Here is a 22,792-nt window from a genome sequence, read left to right on the forward strand (position 1 = left end):
CAGAATCACTGCCTACATCTCAGAGTCAAGTCCAGAGCAGTCAGAATCACTCCCTACACGCTCAGTGTCAATTCCAGAGCAGTCAGAATCACTCCCCACAGGCATAGAGTCAACTCCAGAGTTGTCAGAATCACTCTTTACATCTCAGAGTGAACTCCAGAGCTGTCAGAATCACTCCCTACATCTCAGAATCAAGTCCAGAGCTGTGAGAATCACTCCCTAAATCTCAGAGTGAACTCCAGAGCTGTGAGAATCACTCCCAACAGTCCCAGCGTCAACTCCAGAGCTGTCAGAATCACTCCAGAGTCTCATAGACAACTCCAGAGCCGTCAGAATCACTCCCTACTGTCCCAGAGTCAATCCCAGAGCTGACAGAATCAATACCTACATCTCAGAGTCAACTCCAGAGCTGTCAGAATCACTCCCTACATCTCTGCGTCATCTCCAGAGCTGTCAGAATCACTCCCTACAGTCCCAGAGTGAACTCCAGAGATGTCGTAATCACACCTTACATCTCGGAGTGATCTCCAGAGCTGTCAGAATTACTCCCTGGATCTCAGAGTCAACTCTCGAGCTATCAGAATCACTCCTTAGTCTCAGAGTCAACTCCAGAGCTGTCAGAATCACTCCCTATATCTCAGAGTCAACTCCAGAGCTGTTAGAATCACTGTCTACAGTCCCAGAGTCAACTCCAGAGCTGTCAGAATCACTCGCTACAGTCTCAGAGCCAGCTCCAGAGCTGTCAGGATCAGTCCTTATTCCAAGAGTGAACTCCAGAGCTGTCTGAATCACTCCTCACTTCCAAAGTGAACTCTAGAGCTGTCAGAAACACTCCCAACATCTCAGAGTCAACTCCAGAGCTGTCATAATCACTCCCTTTAGTCCCAGAGGCAACTCCAGAGCTGTCAGAATCACTCCTTCGTCCCAGAGTCAACTCCAGAGCTGTCAGAATCACTTCTTAGTCTCAGAGTCAACGCCAGAGCTGACAGAATCACTACCTATATCTCAGAGTCAACTCCAGAGCTGTCAGAATCACTCCTTACATCTGAGAGTCAAGTCCAGAGCTGTGAGAATCACTCCCTACATCTCAGATTGAACTCCAGAGCTGTCAGAATCACTCCGTACATCTCAGAGTTAGCTCGAGAGCTGTCAGATTCACTCCCGACAGTCCAAGCGTCAACTCCAGAGCTGTCAGAATCACTACCTATATCTCAGAGTCAACTCCAGAGCTGTCAGAATCACTCCCTATAGTCCCAGAGTCAACGCCAGAGCTGTCAGAATCACTCCCTACAGTCTCAGAGCCAGCTCCAGAGCTGTCAGGATCACTCCTTATTCCAAGAATGAACTCCAGAGCTGTCTGAATCACTCCTTACTTCCAGAGTCAACTCCAGAGCTGTCAGAAACACTCCCGACATCTCAGAGTCAACTCGAGAGCTGTCATAATCACTCCTTAGTCTCAGAGTCAACTCGAGAGCTGTCAGAATCAATCCTTAGTCTCAGGGTCAGCTGCAGAGCTGTCAGAATCACTCCCTACATTTCAGAGTCAACTCCAGTGCTGTCAGAATCACTTAGTCTCAGAGTCAACTACAGATCTGTCAGAATCACTCCCTACATCTCAGAGTCAAATCCAGAGCTGTCAGAATCACTGCCTACAGTCCCAGAGTCAATTCCAGAGCTGTCAGAATCACTCCCTACAGACTGAGAGTCAACAGCAGAGCTGTAATAATCACTCCCTACATCGCAGCATCAACTCCAGAGCAGTCAGAATCACTGCCTACATATCAGAGTCAAGTCCAGTGTTGTCAGAATCACTCCCTGCAGTCCCAGAATCAATTCCAGAGCTGTCAGAATCACTGCCAACATCTCAGAGTCAACTCCAGAGCAGTCAGAATTACTCCCTACAGTCTGAGAGTCAACTCCAGAGCTGTCAGAATCACTCCCTACAGTCTGAGAATCAACAGCAGAGCTGTCACAATCACTCCTCAGTGGCAGAGTCAACTCCAGAGCTGTAAGAATCACTCCTTAGTCCCAGAGTCAACTCCAGAGCTGTCAGAATCACTCCCTACAGTCTCAGAGTCAGCTCCAGAGCAATCAGAATCGCTCCTTGCTCCAAGAGTGAACTCCAGAGCTGTCTGAATCACTCCTTAGTCTCAGAGTCAACTCCAGAGCTGTCATAATCACTTCCTTTAGTCCCAGAGGCAACTCCAGAGCTGTCAGAATTCTCCTTCGTCCCAGAGTCAACTCCAGAACCGTCGGAATCACTCCCTACATTTCGGAGTCAATTCCAGAGCTATCAGAATCACTCCCTACATCTCAGAGGTAACTCCAGAGCTGTCAGAATCACTCCTTAGTCTCAGAGTCAACTCCAGAGCTGTCAGAATCAATCCTTAGTCTCAGGGTCAGTCCAGAGCTGTGAGAATCACTCCCGACAGCCCAAGCGTCAACTCCAGAGCTGTCAGAATCACTCCCTACATCTCAGAGTCAACTCCAGAGCTGTCAGAATCACTCCTTAGTCTCAGAGTCAACTACAGAGCTGTCAGAATCACTCTCTACGGTCCCAGAGTCAACTCCAGAGCTGTTGGATCACTCCCTACATCTCTGAGTCATCTCCACAGCTGTCAGAATCATTCCCTACTGTCCGAGAGTCAACTCCAGAGCTGTCGGAATCACACCCTACATCTCGGAGTGATCTCCTTAGCTGTCAGAATTACTCCCCGCATCTCAGAGTCAACTCCCGAGCTGTCAGAATCACTCCTTAGTCTTAGAGTCAACTCCAGAGCTGTCAGAATCACTCCCTACAGTCTTAGAGTCAACTCCAGAGCTGTCAGAATCACTCCCTACAGTCTGAGAGTCAACTCCAGAGCTGTCAGAATCACTCCAGAGTCTCATCGTCAACACCAGACCTGTCACAAACACTCCTTAGTGGCAGAGTCAACTCCAGCGCAGTCAGAATCACTCCCTACACCCCCAGAGTCAACTCCAGAGCTGTCAGAATCCTCCCCACAGTCCCAGAGTCAGCTCCAGAGCTGTCAGAATCGCTCCCTACAGCTTCAGAGTCAACTCCAGAGTTATTAGAATCACTCCTTAGTCCCAGAGTCAACTCCAGAGCTGTCAGGATCACTCCTTATTCCAAGAGTGAACTCGAGAGCTGTCTGAATCACTCCTTAGTCCCAGAGTCAACTCCAGAGCTGTCAGAATCACTGCTTAGTCCCAGAGTCAACTGCAGAGCTGTCAGAATCGCTCCCTGCATTCTGAGAATCAACTCCAGAACTGTCAGAATCACTCGCTACAGTCCCAGAGTCATCTCCAGAACTGTCAGAATCACTCCCTGCAGTCCGAGAGTCAACTCCAGAGCTGTTAGAATCAATTGAGAGTCTCATAGTCAAATCCAAAGCTGTTACAATCACTCCTTAGTGGCAGAGTCAACTCCAGAGCAGTCAGAATCACTCCCTACACCCCCAGAGTTAAGTCCAGAGCTGTCAGAATCACTCCCTACAGTCTGAGAGTCAACTCCAGAGTTGTCAGAATCACTCCAGAGTCTCATAGACAACTCCAGAGCTGTCAGAATCACTCCCTACAGTCTCAGAGTCAATTCCAGAGCAGTCAGAATCACTCCCCACAGGCATAGAGTCAACTCCAGAGTTGTCAGAATCACTCTTTACATCTCAGAGTGAACTCCAGAGCTGTCAGAATCACTCCCTACATCTCAGAATCAAGTCCAGATCTGTGAGAATCACTCCCGACAGTCCAAGCGTCAACTCCAGAGCTGTCAGAATCACTCTCTACATCTCAGAGTCAACTCCAGAGCTGTTAGGAACACTCCCGACATCTCATGGTCAACTCCTATATCTCAGAGTCAACTCCAGGGCTGTTAGAATCACTGCCTACAGTCCCAGAGTCAACTCCAGAGCTGTCAGAATCACTCCATATACTCCCAGAGTCAACTGCAGAGATGTCCGAATCACACCCTACAGTCTAAGAGTCAACTCCAGAGCTGTCAGAATCACTCGCTACAGTCTCAGAGCCAGCTCCAGAGCTGTCAGGATCACTCCTTATTACAAGAGTGAACTCCAGTGCTGTCTGAATCACTCCTTACTTCCAAAGTCAACTCTAAAGCTGTCAGAAACACTCCCAACATCTCAGAGTCAACTCCAGAGCTTTCATAATCACTCCCTTTAGTCCCAGAGGCAACTCCAGAGCTGTCAGAATCACTCCTTCCTCCCAGAGTCAACTCCAGAGCTGTCGGAATCACTCCCTACATTTCAGAGTCAACTCCAGAGCTATCACAATCACTCCCTGCAGTCCCAGAGGTAACTCCAGAGCTGTCAGAATCACTCCTTCGTCCCAGAGTCAACTCCAGAGCTGTCAGAATCACTCCCTGCAGTCCCAGAGTCAACTCCAGAGCTGTCGGAATCACTCCCTACATTTCGGAGTCCACTCCAGAGCTGTCAGGATCACTCCCTACATCTCAGAGTCAACTCCAGAACTATCAGAATCACTCCTTAGTCTCAGAGTCAACTCCAGAGCTGTGAGAATCACTCCCTATAGGCCCAGAGTCAACTCCAGAGCTGTCAGAATCAATCCTTAGTCTCAGAGTCAGCTCAGATCTGTGAGAATCACTCCTGACAGTCCAAGCGTCAACTCCACGGCTGTCAGAATCACTCCCTACATTTCATAGTAATCTCCAGAGCTGTCAGAATCACTCCCTACATCTTAGGGTGAACTCCAGAGCTGTCAGAATCACTCCCTATCGTCCCAGAGTCAACTCCAGAGCTGTGATAATCACTCTGTAGAGTCCCAGAGTCAATAGACAATAGAGAATTGATGCAGGAGTAGGCCATCTGGCCCTTCGAGCCAGCACCACAATTCACTTTGATCATGGCTGATCATCCACTATCAGTATCCAGTTCCTGCCCTATCCCCATAACCTTTGATTCCACTATCTTTAAGAGCTCTATCCATCTCTTTTTTGAAGGCATCCAGAGACTTAGCCTCCACAGCCTTCTGGGGCAGAGCAGTCCATATATCCACCACTCTCTGGTTGAAAAAGTTTTTCCTCACCTCCATTCTAAATGGCCTACCCCTAATTCTTAAACTGTGGCCTCTGGTTCTGGACTCACCCATCAGTGGCAACATGCTTCCTGCCTGCAGCGTGTCCGATCCCTTAATGATCTTATATGTTTCAATAAGATCCCCTCTCAGCCTTCTAAATTCCAGAGTATACAAGCCCAGTTGCTCCAATCTTTCGACATATGACAGTCCCGCCATTCCGGGAATTAGTCTTGTGAACCCGCGCTGCACTCCCTCAATAGCAAGAATGTTCTTCCTCAAATTCAGAGACCAAAACTGCACACAATACTCCAGGTGTGGTCTCACCAGGGCCCTGTACAGCTGCAGAAGACCTCTTTGCTCTTATGTTCAATTCCCCTTGTTATGAAAGCCAGCATGCCATTAGCTTTCTTCACTGCATGCTGTACTTGCATGCTTGTTTTCAGCGACTGATGTGCAAGAACACCTAGATCTCGTTGTGCTTTCCCTTTTCCTTACTTGACTCCATTTAGATAATAATCTGCCTTCCTGTTCTTACCACCAAAGTGGATAACCTCACATTTATCCACATTAAACTGCATCTGCCATGCATCTGCCCAATCACCCAGCCTGTCCAAATCACCCTGCATTCTCATAACATCCTCCTCACATTTCACACTGCCACTCAGCTTTGTGTCATAGGCAAATTTGTTAATGTTACTTTTAATTTCCTCATCTAAATCATTAATATATATTGTAAACAGCTGCGGTCCCAGCACTGAACCCTGCGGTACCCCACTGGTCACCGCCTGCCATTCTGAAAGGGACCCGTTAATCACTACTCTTTGTTGTCTGTCAACCAGCCAATTTTCAATCCATGTCAGTACTCTGCCCCCAATACCATGTGCCCTAATTTTGCCCACTAATCTACTACATGGGACGTTATCAAAGGCTTTCTGAAAGTCCAGGTACACCACATCCACTGGCTCTCCCTTGTCCATTTTCATAGTTACATCCTCAAAAAATTCCAGGTTAGTCAAGCACAATTTCCCCTCCGTAAATCCATGCTGATTCGGACCGATCCTGTTACTAATATCCAGATGTGTCATAATTACATCTTTTATAATTGGCTCCAGCATCTTTCCGAACAGCGACGCCAGGCTAAGCTGTCTATAATTCCCTGTTTTCTCTCTTCCTCCCTTCTTGAAGAGAGGGACAACATTAGCTACTCTCCAATCCACGGGAACTGATCCTGAATCCATAGAACATTGGAAAATGATTACGAATGCGTCCATGATTTCTAAAGCCACCTCCTTAAGTACCCTGGGATGCACACCATCAGGTCCTGGGGACTTATCAGCCTTCAGACCCAACAGCCTATCCAACACCACTTCCTGCCTAATATAAATTTCCTTCAATTCGTCCATTACCCTAGGTCCTTTGACCACTATTACATCTGGGAGATTGTTTGTGTCTTCCCTAGTGAAGACATGCAAAGTACCTGTTCAACTCATCTGCTATTTCCTTGTTCCCCATAATAAATTCACCCGCTTCTGTCTTCAAGGGCCCAATTTTGGTCTTAACTATTTTTTTCCTTTTCACATACCTAAAGAAGCTTTTACTATCCTACTTTATATTCTTGGCTGGTTTATCTTCGTACCTCATTTTTTCTCCGCGTATTGCCTTTTTAGTTACCTTCTGTTGCTCTTTAAAGGTTTGCCAATCCTCCGGCTTCCCACTCATCTTTGCTATGTTATACTTCTCTTTTATTTTTATACTGTCCATTACTTCCCTTGTCAGCCACGACCTCCCCTTACTCCCCTTAGGATCTTTCTTCCTCTTTGGAGTGAACTGATCCTGCACCTTCTGCATTATTCCCAGAAACATTTGCTATTGCTGTTCCACTGTCATCCCTGCTAGGGTATTATTCCATCGAACTTTGGCCAGCTCCTCCTTCATAGCACCATAGTTCCCTTTGTTCAACTGTAATACTAACACTTCTGAGTTTCCCTTCTCCCTCTCAAATTGTAGATTAAAACTTATCATATTATGGTCACTACCTCCTAATGGCTCCTTTACCTTGAGGTCCCTGATCAAATACGGTTCATTGCACAACACTAAATCTAAAATTGCATTCTCTCTGGTAGGCTCCAGTACAAGCTGTTCTAAGGATCCATCTCGGAGGGACTCCACAAACTCCCTTTCTTGGGGTCCAGTACCAACCTGATTCCTCCAGTCTACCTGCATGTTGAAGTTCCCCATAACAACTGTAGCATCACCTTTGCGACATGCCAATTTTAACTCTTGATTCAACTTACACCCTACATCCAGATTACTGTTTGGGGACCTGTAGATAACTCCCATTAGGGTCTTTCTACCCTTAGAATTTCTCAGTTCTATCCATACAGACTCTACGTCTCCTGATTCTATGTCCCCCCTCGCAAGGGACTGAATATCATTCCTCACCAACAGAGCCACCCCACCCCCTCTGCCCATCAACTCCAGAGCTGTCAGAATCACTCCCTACAGTCCCAGTGTCAACTGCAGAGCTGTCAGAATCACTCCCTATGGTCTCAGAGTCAACTCCAGAGCTGTCAGAATCACTCCTTAGTGTCAGAGTCAAGTCCAGAGCTGTCAGAATCACTCCCTACAGTCCCAGAGTCAACTCCAGAGCTGTCAGAATCACTCCCTACATCTCAGAGTCAACTCCAGAGCTGTCAGAATCACCTGTTGATCTAGTGAAACAGCACCCCTAATTACCATAGCACCCAAGCAACAATAAAGTTATTAACTCTGTCCTGGTCTAAGGTCAGATCCACTCTACACTTCTGCTTATTTGTTTGTTGTTAATGTCTTGCCGTTGCTATCCTCAGATCAGTTAAGTTGATCTAAGATCACTTAAGGCGGTGATGTCACTCACTCTCACTCACGTGAGAGATTGATAGTATACGTACACTATTCGGGATCCAGGCTCACGAGACTAACGATGCTGCACACACACATTGTGCTTTTAGAAGCCAGCGTGTATTTTGGCCGACGTGAAATCGGATCGATTTTTGGTGAGAAAATGACCTCATCCAGAGGAATCAGTGGTGTCTCAGCCTCAGCCTGTCTTAATTGAAAGTGACATGCAGAAAGTAGGTGGGGATGAGGATGACAGCAGTTCATCCAAGGAGTGTGAGGGCAAAGTAGAGGAACAAGAGATGGAACGGGATTCGGAAGAGAACATGGATGGAGCTGCTCTTAGTACTAGTGGGAATACTGTTAGCGATGTTAGCCAGCAGCCTGATGAAGGACCCCGTCGCCAGCATTGAAAAACTACCCTTCGCAAGAGTTTGGCAATCAGCAAAGGAGTTTTATTTGTGGCTGGTTTGACCGGTACTCCTGGCTGGAATATTCGATCATGAAAGATACTACGTTCTGCTTCGCATGCAGGCATTTCCTGTGTGGAGGACATAGGTTCCATTCTGAGACTACCTTCACTCTTACTGGTTACCGCAACTGGCAGAAAGCTACAACAGCTTTCAAAACCCACCACGTAAGTGCAGCTCATAAGTTTGCTATGGAGGCATGGGTCGAATTCAGATTGAGAAAACAAGATGGTTCAAGATTGGGAAATATGCTTGATTAAGGACATGCAAAGATTGTCCAAGAAAATAGTTAGTACATGAGAGCAGTGGTTGAGTCTCTATGCTATACTGCATGCCAAGGCATTACCCAGCGAGGACACGGGGAAGATGATGGATCTGGCAATAGGGGAAACTTTGTTGAGTGGCCCAATACTATGGAGTGACTGAAGTGAACCTGACTGCAGAGCTACATCAGGTACGGCTTCTGCTGGGAACAATACAAAAGCAAGAACAGACAGCGAATGACACAGTGGAATTTCTAGCTCTAATGAGACCCTACCGCGATGCATTTATAGATTTATACAAACTAATCTACATATCACTGACTCTGCCTGTGACATCTGCCTCATGCGAATGAGGTTTCTCTTGCCTCAGACGCCTCAAAAACTACCTAAGGAGTAGCAGCGGTGATGCTCGGAGCAGCAACTTGGCCCTGTTGGCCATAAACAGCTGGAGGACCAAAGCACCTGACATCCAGAAAATCATTGATGCTTTCGCCACCAATCACAACACCAGACAGATTGTGCTTCTCTGAAAACATCCATGGTGAGCGCAGCTGATTTTTTTTTAATTTGGACCCGGACTAATGTTGATTATTATTATTATTTTGTGGTCGATACCCCATAGTCCTTATGTTTCCTGCAAATCCTAAACTATTACATTTACTGCTATTAAGCCTACTGGTTTTGCTTAGACGTCCAAGCAGTGATTCTGTTGATTTTTGATTTAAATTCAGTAGCCGAATTAATTGAGGTATTGCATGGTCAGAGTACAATTTGTCCAGCTCCTGGTAAAGCCTTGCATCTGTTGTTTGCCTTATTTGACTTTGATAATGGTGTATCTTTTGTCATTGTTTGTCTATGTAATGCGAGTAGCAGTTGACATTGTGGGTTAGTGTTGTGTTTTTCAGTTGAAAAGCATGCATTTGACGCTGATTGCGGGACTGGTGTGTGATTCATGTTGTGCGTTGTGGGTGGGATGCTCTGTTGGTTTGCTTGTTTATGCTCTGTGTAGCCCGGGTTGTCTCCAGTGCTGTTGACACCATCACAGTTCACTTCCATATTAGATCTATCAATTGCTCAACAGTGGCATTTATAGTAGGCACATAATGCTTGAAACTGACTTTTGAACGCCACGCGTCTGGCCTCACGAATACATATTACCATACGGTACATCCCTCAGCACCATCATTGAATAATTCAGCCCCACTGTAGCACCAGCAAGAAAAAATCCCTGGCACCGCCACTGCTGTCCAGGCACTGAGTACAGGAGCTGGGTCATATGGTACGGTTGTTTAAGATGTTGAGGAGGCCACAGTTGGAACATTGTGTATAGTTCTGGTCACCTGTTATATGAAAGACTGGAAAAGATCTACAAGGATGCTGCCAAGAACTAGTTGCCTGAATTAAAGGCTGGCCAGTCTAGGAATTTACTCCAGGTGTATGGAACTGTAAGGGGTACCAGTGGGGTGAATGAACACAGACTTTACCCCAGGGAAGGGAAACGCTAAACCAGAGGACTTAGGTTTAGGGAAGAGGTGAATGATTTAAAAGGGATCTGAGGGGTAACTTCTTCATTCCGGGGATCTGTGTGCACAGCATGAACTGCCGGGGCAAGTGTTTGAGGACAGTATAATATCAAATTTAAGAAACATTCAGAGAAGTACACAGATAGGGGGCATATATATGAACCAAATGTCAGCAAATGGGACTAGCAACACACATAAAAGTGCTGGTGAATGCAGCAGGCCAGGCAGCATCTCTAGGAAGAGGTACAGTCGACGTTTCGGGCTGAGACCCTTCGTCAGGACTAACTGAAAGAAGAGCTAGTAAGAGATTTGAAAGTTGGGAGATCCAAAATGATAGGAAAGGACAGGAGAGGTAGGGATGGAGCCAAGAGCTGGACAGGTGATAGGCAAAAGGGATATGAGAGGATCATGGGACAGGAGGCCCAGGGAGAAAGAAAGGGGGAGGGGGGGAAGCCCAGAGGATGGGTAAGGGGTATAGTGAGAGGGACAGAGGGAAAAAAAGGAGAGAGAGAAAAAGACTGTGTGCATATAAACAAATAAATAACGGATGGGGTACGAGGGGGAGGTGGGGCATTAGCGGATGTTTGAGAAGTCAGTGTTCATGCCATCAGGTTGGAGGCTACCCAGACGGAATATAAGGTGTTGTTCCTCCAACCTGAGTGTGGCTTCATCTTTACAGTAGCGGAGGCCATGGATAGACATATTAGAATGGGAATGGGATGTGGAATTAAAATGTGTTGCCACTGGGAGATCCTGCTTTCTCTGGTGGACTGAGTGTAAGTGTTCAGCGAAACCATCTCCCAGTCTGCGTCGGGTCTTGCCAATATATAGAAGGCCGCATCGGGAGCACCGGACACAGGATATCACCCCAGCCGACTAACAGGTGAAGTGTCACCTCACCAGGAAGGACTGTCTGGGGCCCTGAATGGTAGTGAGGGAGGAAGTATAAGGGCATGTGTAGCACTTGTTCTGCTTATAAGGATAAGTGCTAGGAGGGAGATCAGTGGGGAGGGTTGGGGGGGGGCGAATGGACATGGAAATCGCATGGGGAGCGATCCCTGCGGAAAGCGGGGGGGGGAGGGAAAGATGTGCTTACTGGTGGGATCCTGTTGGAGGTGGCGGAAGTTACGGAGAACTACATGTTGGACCCGGAGGCTGGTGAGGACCAGGGGAAACCCTATTCCTAGTGGGGTGGCGGGAGGATGGAGTGAGAGCAGATGTGCGTGAAATGGGGGAGATGCGTTTCAGAGCAGAGTTGATGGTGGAGGAAGGGAAGCCCCTTTCTTTAAAAAAGGAGGACATCACCTTCGTCCTGGAATGAAAAGCCTCATCCTGAAAGCAGATGCGGCGGAGACGGAGGAATTGCGAGAAGGGGATGGTATTTTTGCAAGCGACAGGGTGAGAAGAAGAATAGTCCAGATAGCTGTGAGAGTCAGTAGGCTTATAGTAGACATCAGTAGAAAAGCTGTCTCCAGGGACAGAGACAGAAAGATCTAGAAAGGGGAGGGAGGTGCCGGAAATGGACCAGGTAAACTTGAGGGCAGGATAAAAGTTGGAGGCAAAGTTAATGAAGTCAACGAGCTCAGCATGCGTGCAGGAAGCAGTGCCAATGCAGTCGTCGATGTAGCGAAGGAAAAGTGGGGGACAGATACTGGAATAGGCACGGAACATAGATTGTTCCACAAACCCAACAAAAAGGCAGGGATAGCTAGGACCCATACGGGTGCCCATAGCTACACCTTTAGTTTGGAGGAAGTGGGAGGAGCCAAAGGAGAAAGTAAGGACTAATTCCGCTAGACGGAGCAGAGTGGTGGTAGAGGGGAACTGATTAGGTCTAGAATCCAAAAAGAAGCGTAGAGCTTTGAGACCTTCCTGATGGGGGATGGAAGTATATAGGGACTGGACATCCATGGTGAAATTAAAGCGGTGGGGGCCAGGGAACTTAAAATCATCAAAAAGTTTCAGAGTGTGAGAAGTGTCACGAACATAGGTAGGAAGGAATTGAACAAGGGGGGATAAAACCGTGTCGAGGTATGCAGAAACGAGTTCGGTGGGGCAGGAGCAAACTGAGACAATTGGTCTAGCTGGACAGGCAGGTTTGTGGATCTTGGTTAGGAGGTAGAAACGGGAAGTGAGAGCTGTGGGAACTATAAGGTTGGTAGCAGTGGATGGGAGATCCCCGAGCGGATAAAGTCAGTGATGGTGCGGGAGACAATGGCCTGGTGCTCCTCAGTGGGGTCACGATCGAGGGGTAAATAAGAGGAGGCATCCACGGGCTGTCTAGCTTGGTGGGCACCAGGACTAGCATATACATATATAGGCAAAGGTTGGAGCCCAGAGGACAATCTGAGGTCCTAAAGTTGAAGCCTGGAATCTGGAAGATGTCTGGGAGATGGAGAACTGTCTATGTGGGTGTGTGGGTGCGAGGATAAAAGGGGCTTGTTTAGCTGTTCAAAGAAACACACACAAAATGCTGGAGGAACTCACAAAGTCAGGTACCATCTGTGGAAAACAGTAAACTGACGACGTTTCGGGCTGAGACCCATAATGGTAATCTCCGCACTGTGTATGATGTCTCCTACCCACTGTGTTAAGCTCCCCTCAGTGCTCAAAGTGTCCTACCCACGGTGGTAATCTCCCCACCATATACAAAGTGTCCCACTCACGGTAGTAATCACCCCATTGTGTACAATGCGTCCCACCCCCTGTGATAATCTCCCTTCTGTGTACAATGTGTCTCACTCACCGTGGTAATCTCTCCTCTATGTACAAAGTCTAACTTTAGACTTAGACACTAGAATACTACAGCACAGTACGGGCCCTTCAGCCCTCGATGTTATGCTGACCCATATATTCCTAAAAAAAAGTACTGAACCCACACTACCCTGTAACCCTTTATTTTTCTTTCATCCATGTGCCTGTCCAAGAAGTTCTTAAATACCCCTAATGTTTTAGCCTCCACCACCATCCCTGGCAAGTCATTCCAGGCACCCACAATCCTCTGTGTAAAAAACATACCCCTGATGTCTCCCCTAAACTTCTCTCCCTTAACTTTGTACATTTGCCCTCTGGTGTTTGCTATTTGTGGCCTGGGAAACAGGTACTGGCTATCCACCCTATCTATGCCTCTCATAATCTTGTAGACCTCTATCAAGTCCCCTCTCATCCTTCTACGCTCCAAAGAGAAAAGCCCCAGCTCTGCTAACCTTGCCTCATAAGACTTGTTTTCCAATCCAGGCAACATCCTGGTAAATCTCCTCTGCACCCTCTCCACAGCTTCCACATCCTTCCTATAATGAGGTGACCAGAACTGAACACAGTACTCTAAGTGTGGTCTCACCAGAGATTTGTAGAGTTGCAACATGACCTCTTTACTCTTGAACTCAATCCCCCATTAATGAAGCCTAGCATCCCATAGGCCTTCTTAACTATCCTATCAACCTGTGCAGTGACCTTGAGGGATGTATGGATTTGAACCCCAAGGTCCCTCTGTTCATCCACACTCTTAAGTAACCGCCATTAACCCTGTACTCAGCCTTCTGGTTTGTCCTTCCAAAATGCATTACCTCACACTTATCCAGATTGAACTCCATCTGCCACTTTTCTGCCCAACTCTGCATCCTGTCTATATCCTCCTGTAATCTTCGACAACCTACAGCTCCATCCACAACTCCTCCAATCTTCATGTCATCTGCAAATTTACTCACCCATCCTTCTGCCTTTTCATCCAGGTCATTTATAAAAATCACATAGAGCAGGGGTCCCAGGACAGATCCTTGCAGCACTCCACTAGTCACTGACCTCCAGGCAGACTCATTTCCTTCCACTACTACCTTCTGCTTTCTTCCTGTAAGCCAATTTTTTTATCCAAATAGCCAAGGTTCCACTGATCCCATGCCTCATGACTTTCTGGATGAGTCTCTCGTGGGGGACCTTGTCAAATGCCTCGCTAAAATCCATGTAGACCACATCTATCACCCTACCCTCATCAATTTCTTTTGTTACCTCTTCAAAAAACTCAATTAGGCTCACGAGGCACGACTTTCCCTTCAAAGAGCCATGTTGACTATCCTTGAGTAGACTGTACTTCTCCAAGTGCTCATAGATCCTATCCTTAAGAATCCTTTCCAATAGTTTGCAGACCACCGACGTAAGACTCGCTGGTCTATAGTTCCCAGGATTCTCCCTATTACCTTTTTTAAACAAGGGAACTACATTTGCCATTCTCCAATCCTCCGGCACCTCCCCTGCAACCAAAGAGGATTCAAAGATCATAGCTACTGCTCCAGCAATCCCTTCTCTCACTTCCCACAGCAACCTGGGGTATATCACGTCCGGCCCTGCGGACTTATCAATCTTGATGTTTTTGAGAAGATCCAACACTTCTTCCTTAATGTCCACATTGTTCAGCACACAGGTCTGTTCTATTTCGACCTCACCCTAATCAAGATCCTTTTCACTTGTGAGTATTGAAGCAAAGTATTCATTTAGCACCACCCCAACCTCCTCTGCCTCCAGGCACATGTTGCCTTCTTTATCCTTTAGCAGCCCCACCTTCATTCTTGTTATCCTTCTGTTCTTCACATACGCATAGAACACCTTGGGGTTCTCCTTAATCCCACATGCCAAGGCCTTCTCATACCTGCTTCAAACTCTCCTAAATCCTTTCTTAAACTCCTTCCTGGCTACCCTATATTTCTCATGAGCCCCTCCTGCTTCCTGCTTCTTACATCTAACATATGCTTCCTTCTTCTTCTTGACAATTTGCCTCACGTGTTTCGTCAGCCATGGTTCCCTATTCCTACCATTTTTTCCTTGTCTCAGGTTTGCCGCAACTCACATTCTGATAATCTCCCTTCTGTGTACAATGTGTCCAACCCCTGTGGTAATCTCCCCAGTGTACAATGTCTAACTCCCAGTGTGGTAATCTTCCCTCTGTGTACAATGTGTCTCACTCACTGTGATAATCTCCCCAGTGTACAATGTGTCCCACTCACTGTGATAATCTTCCCAGTGTACCATGTGTCCCACTCATTGTGGTAATCTCCCCTCTGTGTACAATGTGTCCCACCCACTGTGATAATCTCCACTCTGTATACAATGTGTCACACTCACTGTGGTAACCTCCCCTCTATGTACAATGTCTCACAACCCCCTTGGTGATTTCCCCTCTGTGTATAATGTCTAACCCCCCACCCCCATGGTGACCTCCCCTCTGTATATAATGTGCCCCACTCACTATGATAATCTCCCCTCTGTGTACAGTGTGTCCCACTCACTGTGGTGATCTCCCCACCATGAACAATCTGTCACACTCACTGTGGTGATCTCCTCTCTGTACAATCTGTCACACTCACTGTGGTGATCTCCCCACCATGTACAATCTGTCACACTCACTGTGGTGATCTCCCCTCTGTGTACAATGTGTCCCACCCACTATAGTGAGCCTGACTCTGTCAAATGTGTATAGAGGCTAAATGTGTATAGCTTCAAAAGGTGATGCCTCAAAAAGGCACTATCTATCATGAGGGACCCCATCACCCAGACATACTCATAACTATCATCTGGGAGGAGGTTCAGGAGCATGACACACACTTAACACTTTAGAACAAGCTCTTCCCCTCTGCCATGGGCCCCTTTTTGCACTACTTATTTTATTTTTTTACAAATACACTACTCTTATAATTTGTACTTTTTAAGTATTGCATTGTACTGCTGCCACAAATCAACAGATTTCACTACATCTGAATATTAAGCCTTATTCTCATTCTGACTCCAATTCAGGACCAGCTACTTCTGATGACCCCGATGATGTACCTACCCTCCCTCCTTGTCACCACTCCAAACCCACTGCCAACATCTAGAGTGCCAATTTACCATAGGGATTGAAACATCAAGTCCTAGTAGCTCTACAGATCTTCTGGAAGAAAACCAGTGACTGCTGTGAAAGTACAGCTGACGACAACAGAAAGACTGTGTGACAGCTGGAGAGACAGCTGACAGGAGGAAATAGACCCCAACGGGGCTGTTATGGGCTAGCTACGCATAACAGCAGGCTCCGTCACCTTGTCAGGGCACAAGAGCCACCCTTACTTGGCTACAAAAAGTTTAAAAAGAAGTATACCCCCAGAGTCTGCAAGAACGGGGGCGCAAGAAGACTCTCTGACTGACCTCCGGGTAACAAACCTTGGCATGGACACGACAATGAATGAAGAAAATGGCAATACTCTTGAGAAAGCAGCAGCTGGATATGTTCTTCAGACCTGAAGGTGTGGCTGGACTAAAGTAACATCAACTCGTGGTCTAAAAATTCATCAAGGACAGAAGAAATGCTTGAAAATCTCCAACCCAGGGCCCCACATTGACCAGATTCTGTTAAGAGGAAGGTCAAATCAGTCGGATGAAACTCAGTGGCAGGAAGAAACCCACAGTCCACAGAGTACCAGCACCCTACGGGATATGGAAGAAGCTTCAAGCACAAGCAGCAGTCCAAGACACAGCCAGGCATATCGTAAAGTGGAAAACGTGCAAGGACGTAAGCCGTTGGTGAAATGGCCAAGGTCTAACAGCAAGCAGTGGGAAACCATCAATGCAGATGTGAGCCTGAACTTAAGTGGCATCAAGGGATCAGCAGAAAAGAAGTTGGAGAGGATGGGTGACCTGGTCTACAGCTACAGAAAGGAAAAATTTGGAGTGAAGGAACAAGTCAGACCAGTATATTGAAGAAGATGAGGGTGAGGGGTCACTCTCTCCAACAAGCAATCAAGTCCTTGTCAAATACAGCAGAAGAAAGCAGCAATTGGATTTGAATTAAAAGGAAAGACAACTGGGCTGCAAGATGAAGACAGGAGGATATGGAACTGAGGGGGGTGTATCTGGGACACCAGGTAGCACCGTTGAGCCCTCTGGAGACGTCGTGGGCTTATCAACGAAATGTCAAAGAAGGAGGGTGCCCACCTGATGACCCCAACGACGTGCCTACCCTCCCTCCTTGTCACCACTCCAAACCCACTGCCAACATCGAGAGTGCCAATTTACCATAGGGATTGAAACATCAAGTCCTAGTCGCTCTACTACATTAACCATTTGGTTTCAGAACTAATCTGCACAACTCTAATCACTCCCTCAGTGAAGAAGCACTGTGATCGTATTGCACGACAACGGGCCTTTTTTTTTGTTCTAATTATGTTCCTTAGAACATAGAACATACAAATTTACAGCACATTACAGGCCCTTCCGCCCACAACATTGTGCCGACCATGTAACCTACTCCAGAAACTGCCTAGAATTTCCCTAGCGTATAGCCCTCTATTTTTCCAAGCTCCATGTACCCATCTAAGAGGCTCTCAAAAGACCCTATTGTATCCGCTTCCACTACTGCCACCGGCAGTGCATTCCACGCACCCACCACTCTCTGTGAGAAAAACTATGATTCTGCATGATTTGTGTTTGTTCGGTTTGTCTTGTGAATGCTGTGTTGCTCTGATTCTGTTGCAAATAAATGTCGTCATTGGTTCTGCCTTCTGGCCCACTGTGAATTCCAGCTCCTGAACCTTCTGCATTCCTGCCTTTCTTGTCTCTGCATCAGCGAATCTCTACCCGCGAGCCTCATGCCTTCCTGGTCTCTACATCTGTGTACAGTATTCCTGACCCACCCCCTGCAATTGCCTACCCACCCCCACAACCTCTGCCGGTTTGCCCCCTTCCTAGCGAGCGCCACATCCCTGCCCGAACGGACTGAATGAATAGGTGAGCGGCTGATGACGCACCGGCACCGCTGCCCCTTTGTGACATCAAATCATGCTAGGAGACGAGAGAAGCTGTTATCCCTTCCGTCCGTTCCGATTGGCCAACCCCGAGGTAGCGTGAGGTCTGCTCATCGATACGCCGCGCCGCCATTGGCTGAATGCACAGCGAGAGGCGGGAACCAGCCGGCGCTCTGGAACTGTCACTCACTCGGCTCATCAGCATCTTATTAAATAGACGGTGACGGTCGGCTGTGGGGCGACGGAGGCTAATTGGGAGTATCGTCTCGGTTTAGGGCTGTCAATGTGATTGGGGTCGCCAGGCTACACCCTCCTCAATTTGGGGTGAGGGCACCCACGAAAGAATGAACAGGTTAATGGTTTCTGTTCCAAAAGACTACTTTTTGTTTCTTGGCACAGGTGCGATGGCCTGAACGGTCTCTTCTGGTGCATCATTTTGTTGGTAATATTAAATCCCGAATTATATTTAAAGTTAATGAAAAAGTCCTTAAAAGAGAGTAGAAACCTTTATATTAAGTTATGGGATTGTAAGCAATAGCATCACGCATCTATCACGAAAAAGGTAAAGAAATCACAGTGGCTGGGCAAGAAATTACATCTCTTTTTAACTTTTTCTCGTTATTTTTATTTCTTAGACACAGTGGAAGATAAACTAATTGAAGATTGAGGAAAAAGACACGTGCCGTGATTGTATGAAGGGATCTAGCGATAAATGGTTAAACATCGATTTATTTGAATGTTTGGAATTTACTGAGGTGGAATTACATTTAAGGGACAAAGTTGAAAGAAAAGGACAAAGATGTGGATTTTCCTAGGAATTGCTACTTTTACTTATGTGTATAAGAAGTGCGATGATTTGCTGGACGCGAGCTACGCGAACAAGGAGGTGCTGGGGGCTTTGCTGCTTTTTTTCTCCTTAGGGTTACTGCTGTCCTGTCGTTATCGATATAGGCAAAGGAAGGGTCAAAAACAGCCATCCAACCTGAGCTTCATCTACCAGCTTCTCTCATTCCTGCCCCTGGCAAGCTCCTTCAATGGGTCTGCAGACTCTGACAGCACTGAGCAGGGCCAAGCCAAGCAGGTAAGGAGATAACCAAAGGTCTACTTACAGGCAACATGCAATACAATCGCTTGTAATTTATTTTCTGCTTTGATATCATAGTAGATTCCTGACTAGTTTTGTAAAGCAGATACTGCATTTAAAACTAAATACCAATGATATGTTTGTTGATGCTGTAAAACATTTTAAAATCTCTTTAGAAGTAACTATTAGTCAATGATATTTGTGAGTGTGTCTTGAGGTATGCAGTTTTGTTGGGCAATTCATTTGGCCTTGCCTCATCCCTCCACCCCTGCCCCCACAACTGTTCTATAAGAATTAGAGAAACTTGGCTTAAGGAAGAATGATAGCAATTGTAAGAATATTAAAAGTAACTTTTGACCTACCAGATGTTTATTATCTTGTGTATTTTGAGCTGCATCCAATCCAGAGTACAGTTATTTTGTTTTCTTTTACACATTTGTACTGGAAATGACATTCAATGATCTTGAATTAAAAACTGTGGGATTGGACAAATGGATAATATTCTTGAATTAGATTCCTGAATATTTTGAAGTACTGGTGTTTTGTTTAAAAATACAAATGTGTAATTGAGACTTGCATCAGCAAATTAGATTTCATTATGTAAAATAGATTTGGAATATGTTACTTAAACTATTGAGGCATTTACCAATTGTCATTTGGAGTTCCCAATTGTGAAATCATCACTCCATAGACAGTTCAGCTGAATGGGGAGGGGCAAGTGAATGTTTTCCTTAAGATTTGGGGTGACTTCAGCAGACTGGGATATTCATATGTTAATTTATCTCACTCATTAAACAGCGACAGCCAGCAGGTTTTCCACTGTTGTTATGTGTAGCCTGAATTGGACGGGTATGGGTTCCAGTCTTATCCTGGAGCCTAACGATGGATTCAGGCTGATGCCCTGTGTAGTAATGACGTAAAGAGATGCAGTACGGGAACAAGCCCACACCATCCATCCATCTATCTGCACTCACCTCTGCATTAATCCATTTTAAAAAAGGCTGGGTTCACATCAACTCTCTACCATTCTTGGGGCATACACTTGGGGCAATTTACAGAGGCAAATTAGCCTACATCTTTGGCATGGGGGAGGAAATGGACCATCTGGAGCAAACTCCCATGCAGTATAAGAAGGGACACTTGGAGGATTGTATGCTGTTTGGTCCCTGCATGACGAGAAGCATGTGATTAAGTTGGAGAGAGTGCAGAAAAGATTCATAAGGATGTTGCCTGGAGAGAAGGAGACTGAGAGGTGATATGAGAGAGGTAAGTTTTTTTTCAAAACAAAGAAGCATGCTGTTGTTGGCCAGTGTCTGTTTCCCATGGTGTGGGGGTGTGTAATATTAAAAAAATAAGTTTAAGGTGAAAGTGGATCTGAAAGGTGAATTTTTCATACAGAATAGTTCATATCACCAGAGGAGGCGGAGGCAGGAAGAGTTACAGCATTTAAGAGACATCTTAGAATCATTTCATGGAGTCAAAGAGCATTACAGCATAGAAACAGGGTCTTGGCCCATTTAATCTGTTCCAAGCTATTGTTCTGCCTCGTTCCATCAACCTACTCCCTGTCGATCACCCTCCATACCCCTCCCAACCATGTACTGTACATCCAATCATCTCCTAAATATTGAAATCAAACCTGCATCCACCACTTCTGCTTGCAGCTCGTTCATCACTCACACCACCCTGAGTATTTCACCCTTCACCTCCATGACCTCTCATCCTAGTCTCAGTAGAAAAAGCCTGCTTGCATTTACCTTCCATAATTTCATATACCCATATCAAATCTCCCCTCATTCTCCTACACTCCAGGGATAAAGTCTTAATCTATTCAATTTTTCCCTATAACCAATATTTGCCTTTATAAAGCTCAGGTGAGGCCTCACTTAGAGTATTGTGAGCAATTTTGGGCCCAATATTTTATAAAGGACAAACCGACACTGGAGAGGGTTCAAAGGAGGTTCACAAAAATGATTCCAACATTGAATGGCTTGTCATATGAAGAGTCTTTGGGCCTGTATTCACTAGAATTCAGAAGAATGAAAGGTGATCTCATTGAAACCTATTGAATGGTGAAAGGCCTTGACAGAGTGGATGTGGAGAGGATGTTTCCAATTGTGAGTCTAGGACCAGAGGGGACAACCTCAGAATAAAGGGGCATCCTTTTAAAATGGAGATGAGGAGGAATTTCTTTAGCCAGAGAGTGGTGAATCTGTGGAATTCTTTGCCACAGGTGGCTGTGGAGGCTAAGTCTTTCTGTATATTTAAGGCAGAGGTTGATAGATTCTTGATTGGTCAGAGCATGAGGCATCTGGGGAGAAGGAAGGAGATTGAGGGTGAAATGGATCAGTCAAGATGAAATAGTGGAGTAGGCCCAATGGGCCAAATGGTTTAACTCTGTTCCTCTATTTTATAGTCTTTGTAATTCAGGTCCTCAAGTCCTGGCAACATCTATTCCGGCATCAACATAGCATTCTCACAACTTGCTCCCTAACTGTAAGTCTTTGGAATAGGAATGAAACCAGAGCACCCTGAGGAACCTCACACAGTAATGGGGAAAATTATATACACTTTACAGACGGTGGTGGGAATCAAACCCTGATCACTGATTGCTGGCATGATAAAGTGATTGCACTAACTGCTATGCTAATGTGCCACCCTGGGTCTCTTGACACCAGGAAGCTGCAGCTGTACTTGCTGTTTAGCTCTGGCATTAAACTAAGGAATTGTATGGGCTCTTCAAATTGATGTGGCAAGGTTTTGAACAAGAGCTGTAGAGATAACACACAATCAGAACAAAAGCAGTGGAACAATTTCCTGAAACATCCAGCCCACTGACTATCAACTACCTACCCATTTGCACTAATTCTTCATAAATCTGTGCACCTGTCGATGGGACTAGGCAGAGTAACGGTTCATGTTTCTATGCTGTTGTTTTCTGAGAACATTTGTGTATGTTTTAAGTCATAGGTAAGAAACCTGAAGATCTCTAATTCCTTCTGTCCTGATGCAGCACAAGAAAACAAATATTACTTCCCCTGAGTCTGCTATGAACATCAGGACTTCTTCTCAATGTGATCCTGACATCATCATTGTGGGGTCTGGGGTACTTGGCTCTGCCATGGCCAGTGTACTTGCAAGGGCCGGGAGGAATGTGACGGTGATTGAGAGAGACATGAGAGAACCGGACAGGATTGTTGGAGAGTTGTTACAGCCCGGTGGATATCGGGCCTTGAGAGCACTCGGTCTTGAAGGTACCAACAACATTGGCACTTAAAAGCTCTGAATATTTGCAGTTTAGCTAAAGTGGAAATAATTAAACCAAAACAATAGACATTTGAACAATTTAGTTAAAACATTTTGTGCTTTTTATTTGCAAAAGTCAAGACTAAATGCAAATAAATTATAAAATATGTGTTGAACCTCAGCAGCTCTAATTTGCAATTGCTTAGTATTTCAAAATTCAAAGTAAATATGCTACCCTGAGATTGCAGGAATTCACCGTAGAACAAAGAATGAATTTGGTGCCCTTTTACTTTGGACATTATATGATGAAAGGAATGCAAATCGACAAGCACATCCAACGATGAGCTGGGGGCAGCCCGCAAGTATGCAAGTATCACAATACAAGCAGTAACAACAATAAAACAAGCAACAGCAAAACAAAGTCCTTTCCCATTTCCCCCCACACACCCAGATGGGCTGTCTCCAGCCCTCCAGTCTTTATTCCCAGTTGTCAGACTCCAACTTTGACTTC

General features: G+C 46.0%; 1 protein-coding gene across 4 annotated transcripts in view; it reads left to right on the plus strand.

Moving 5' to 3' along the window:
- The first annotated feature begins 18,148 nt into the window (after nucleotides 1-18,148).
- Nucleotides 18,149-22,792, plus strand: part of sqlea (squalene epoxidase a) — a 34,559-nt gene continuing 29,915 nt past the window's right edge. Inside the window, exons 1-3 of one of the 4 annotated variants that reach the window (XM_072268309.1) lie at nucleotides 18,149-18,393; nucleotides 18,587-19,032; nucleotides 22,049-22,289. In XM_072268309.1, coding sequence (XP_072124410.1) covers nucleotides 18,751-19,032; nucleotides 22,049-22,289 — 523 coding nt within the window. In that variant the 5' untranslated portion in view covers nucleotides 18,149-18,393; nucleotides 18,587-18,750. The remainder of the gene's footprint in view (nucleotides 18,394-18,586; nucleotides 19,033-22,048; nucleotides 22,290-22,792) is intronic. The other 3 variants (XM_072268307.1, XM_072268306.1, XM_072268310.1) reach the window with 3 other exon arrangements.

This window comes from Mobula birostris, chromosome 9, assembly GCF_030028105.1.
Source record: "Mobula birostris isolate sMobBir1 chromosome 9, sMobBir1.hap1, whole genome shotgun sequence".
Lineage (NCBI taxonomy): Eukaryota > Metazoa > Chordata > Chondrichthyes > Myliobatiformes > Myliobatidae > Mobula > Mobula birostris.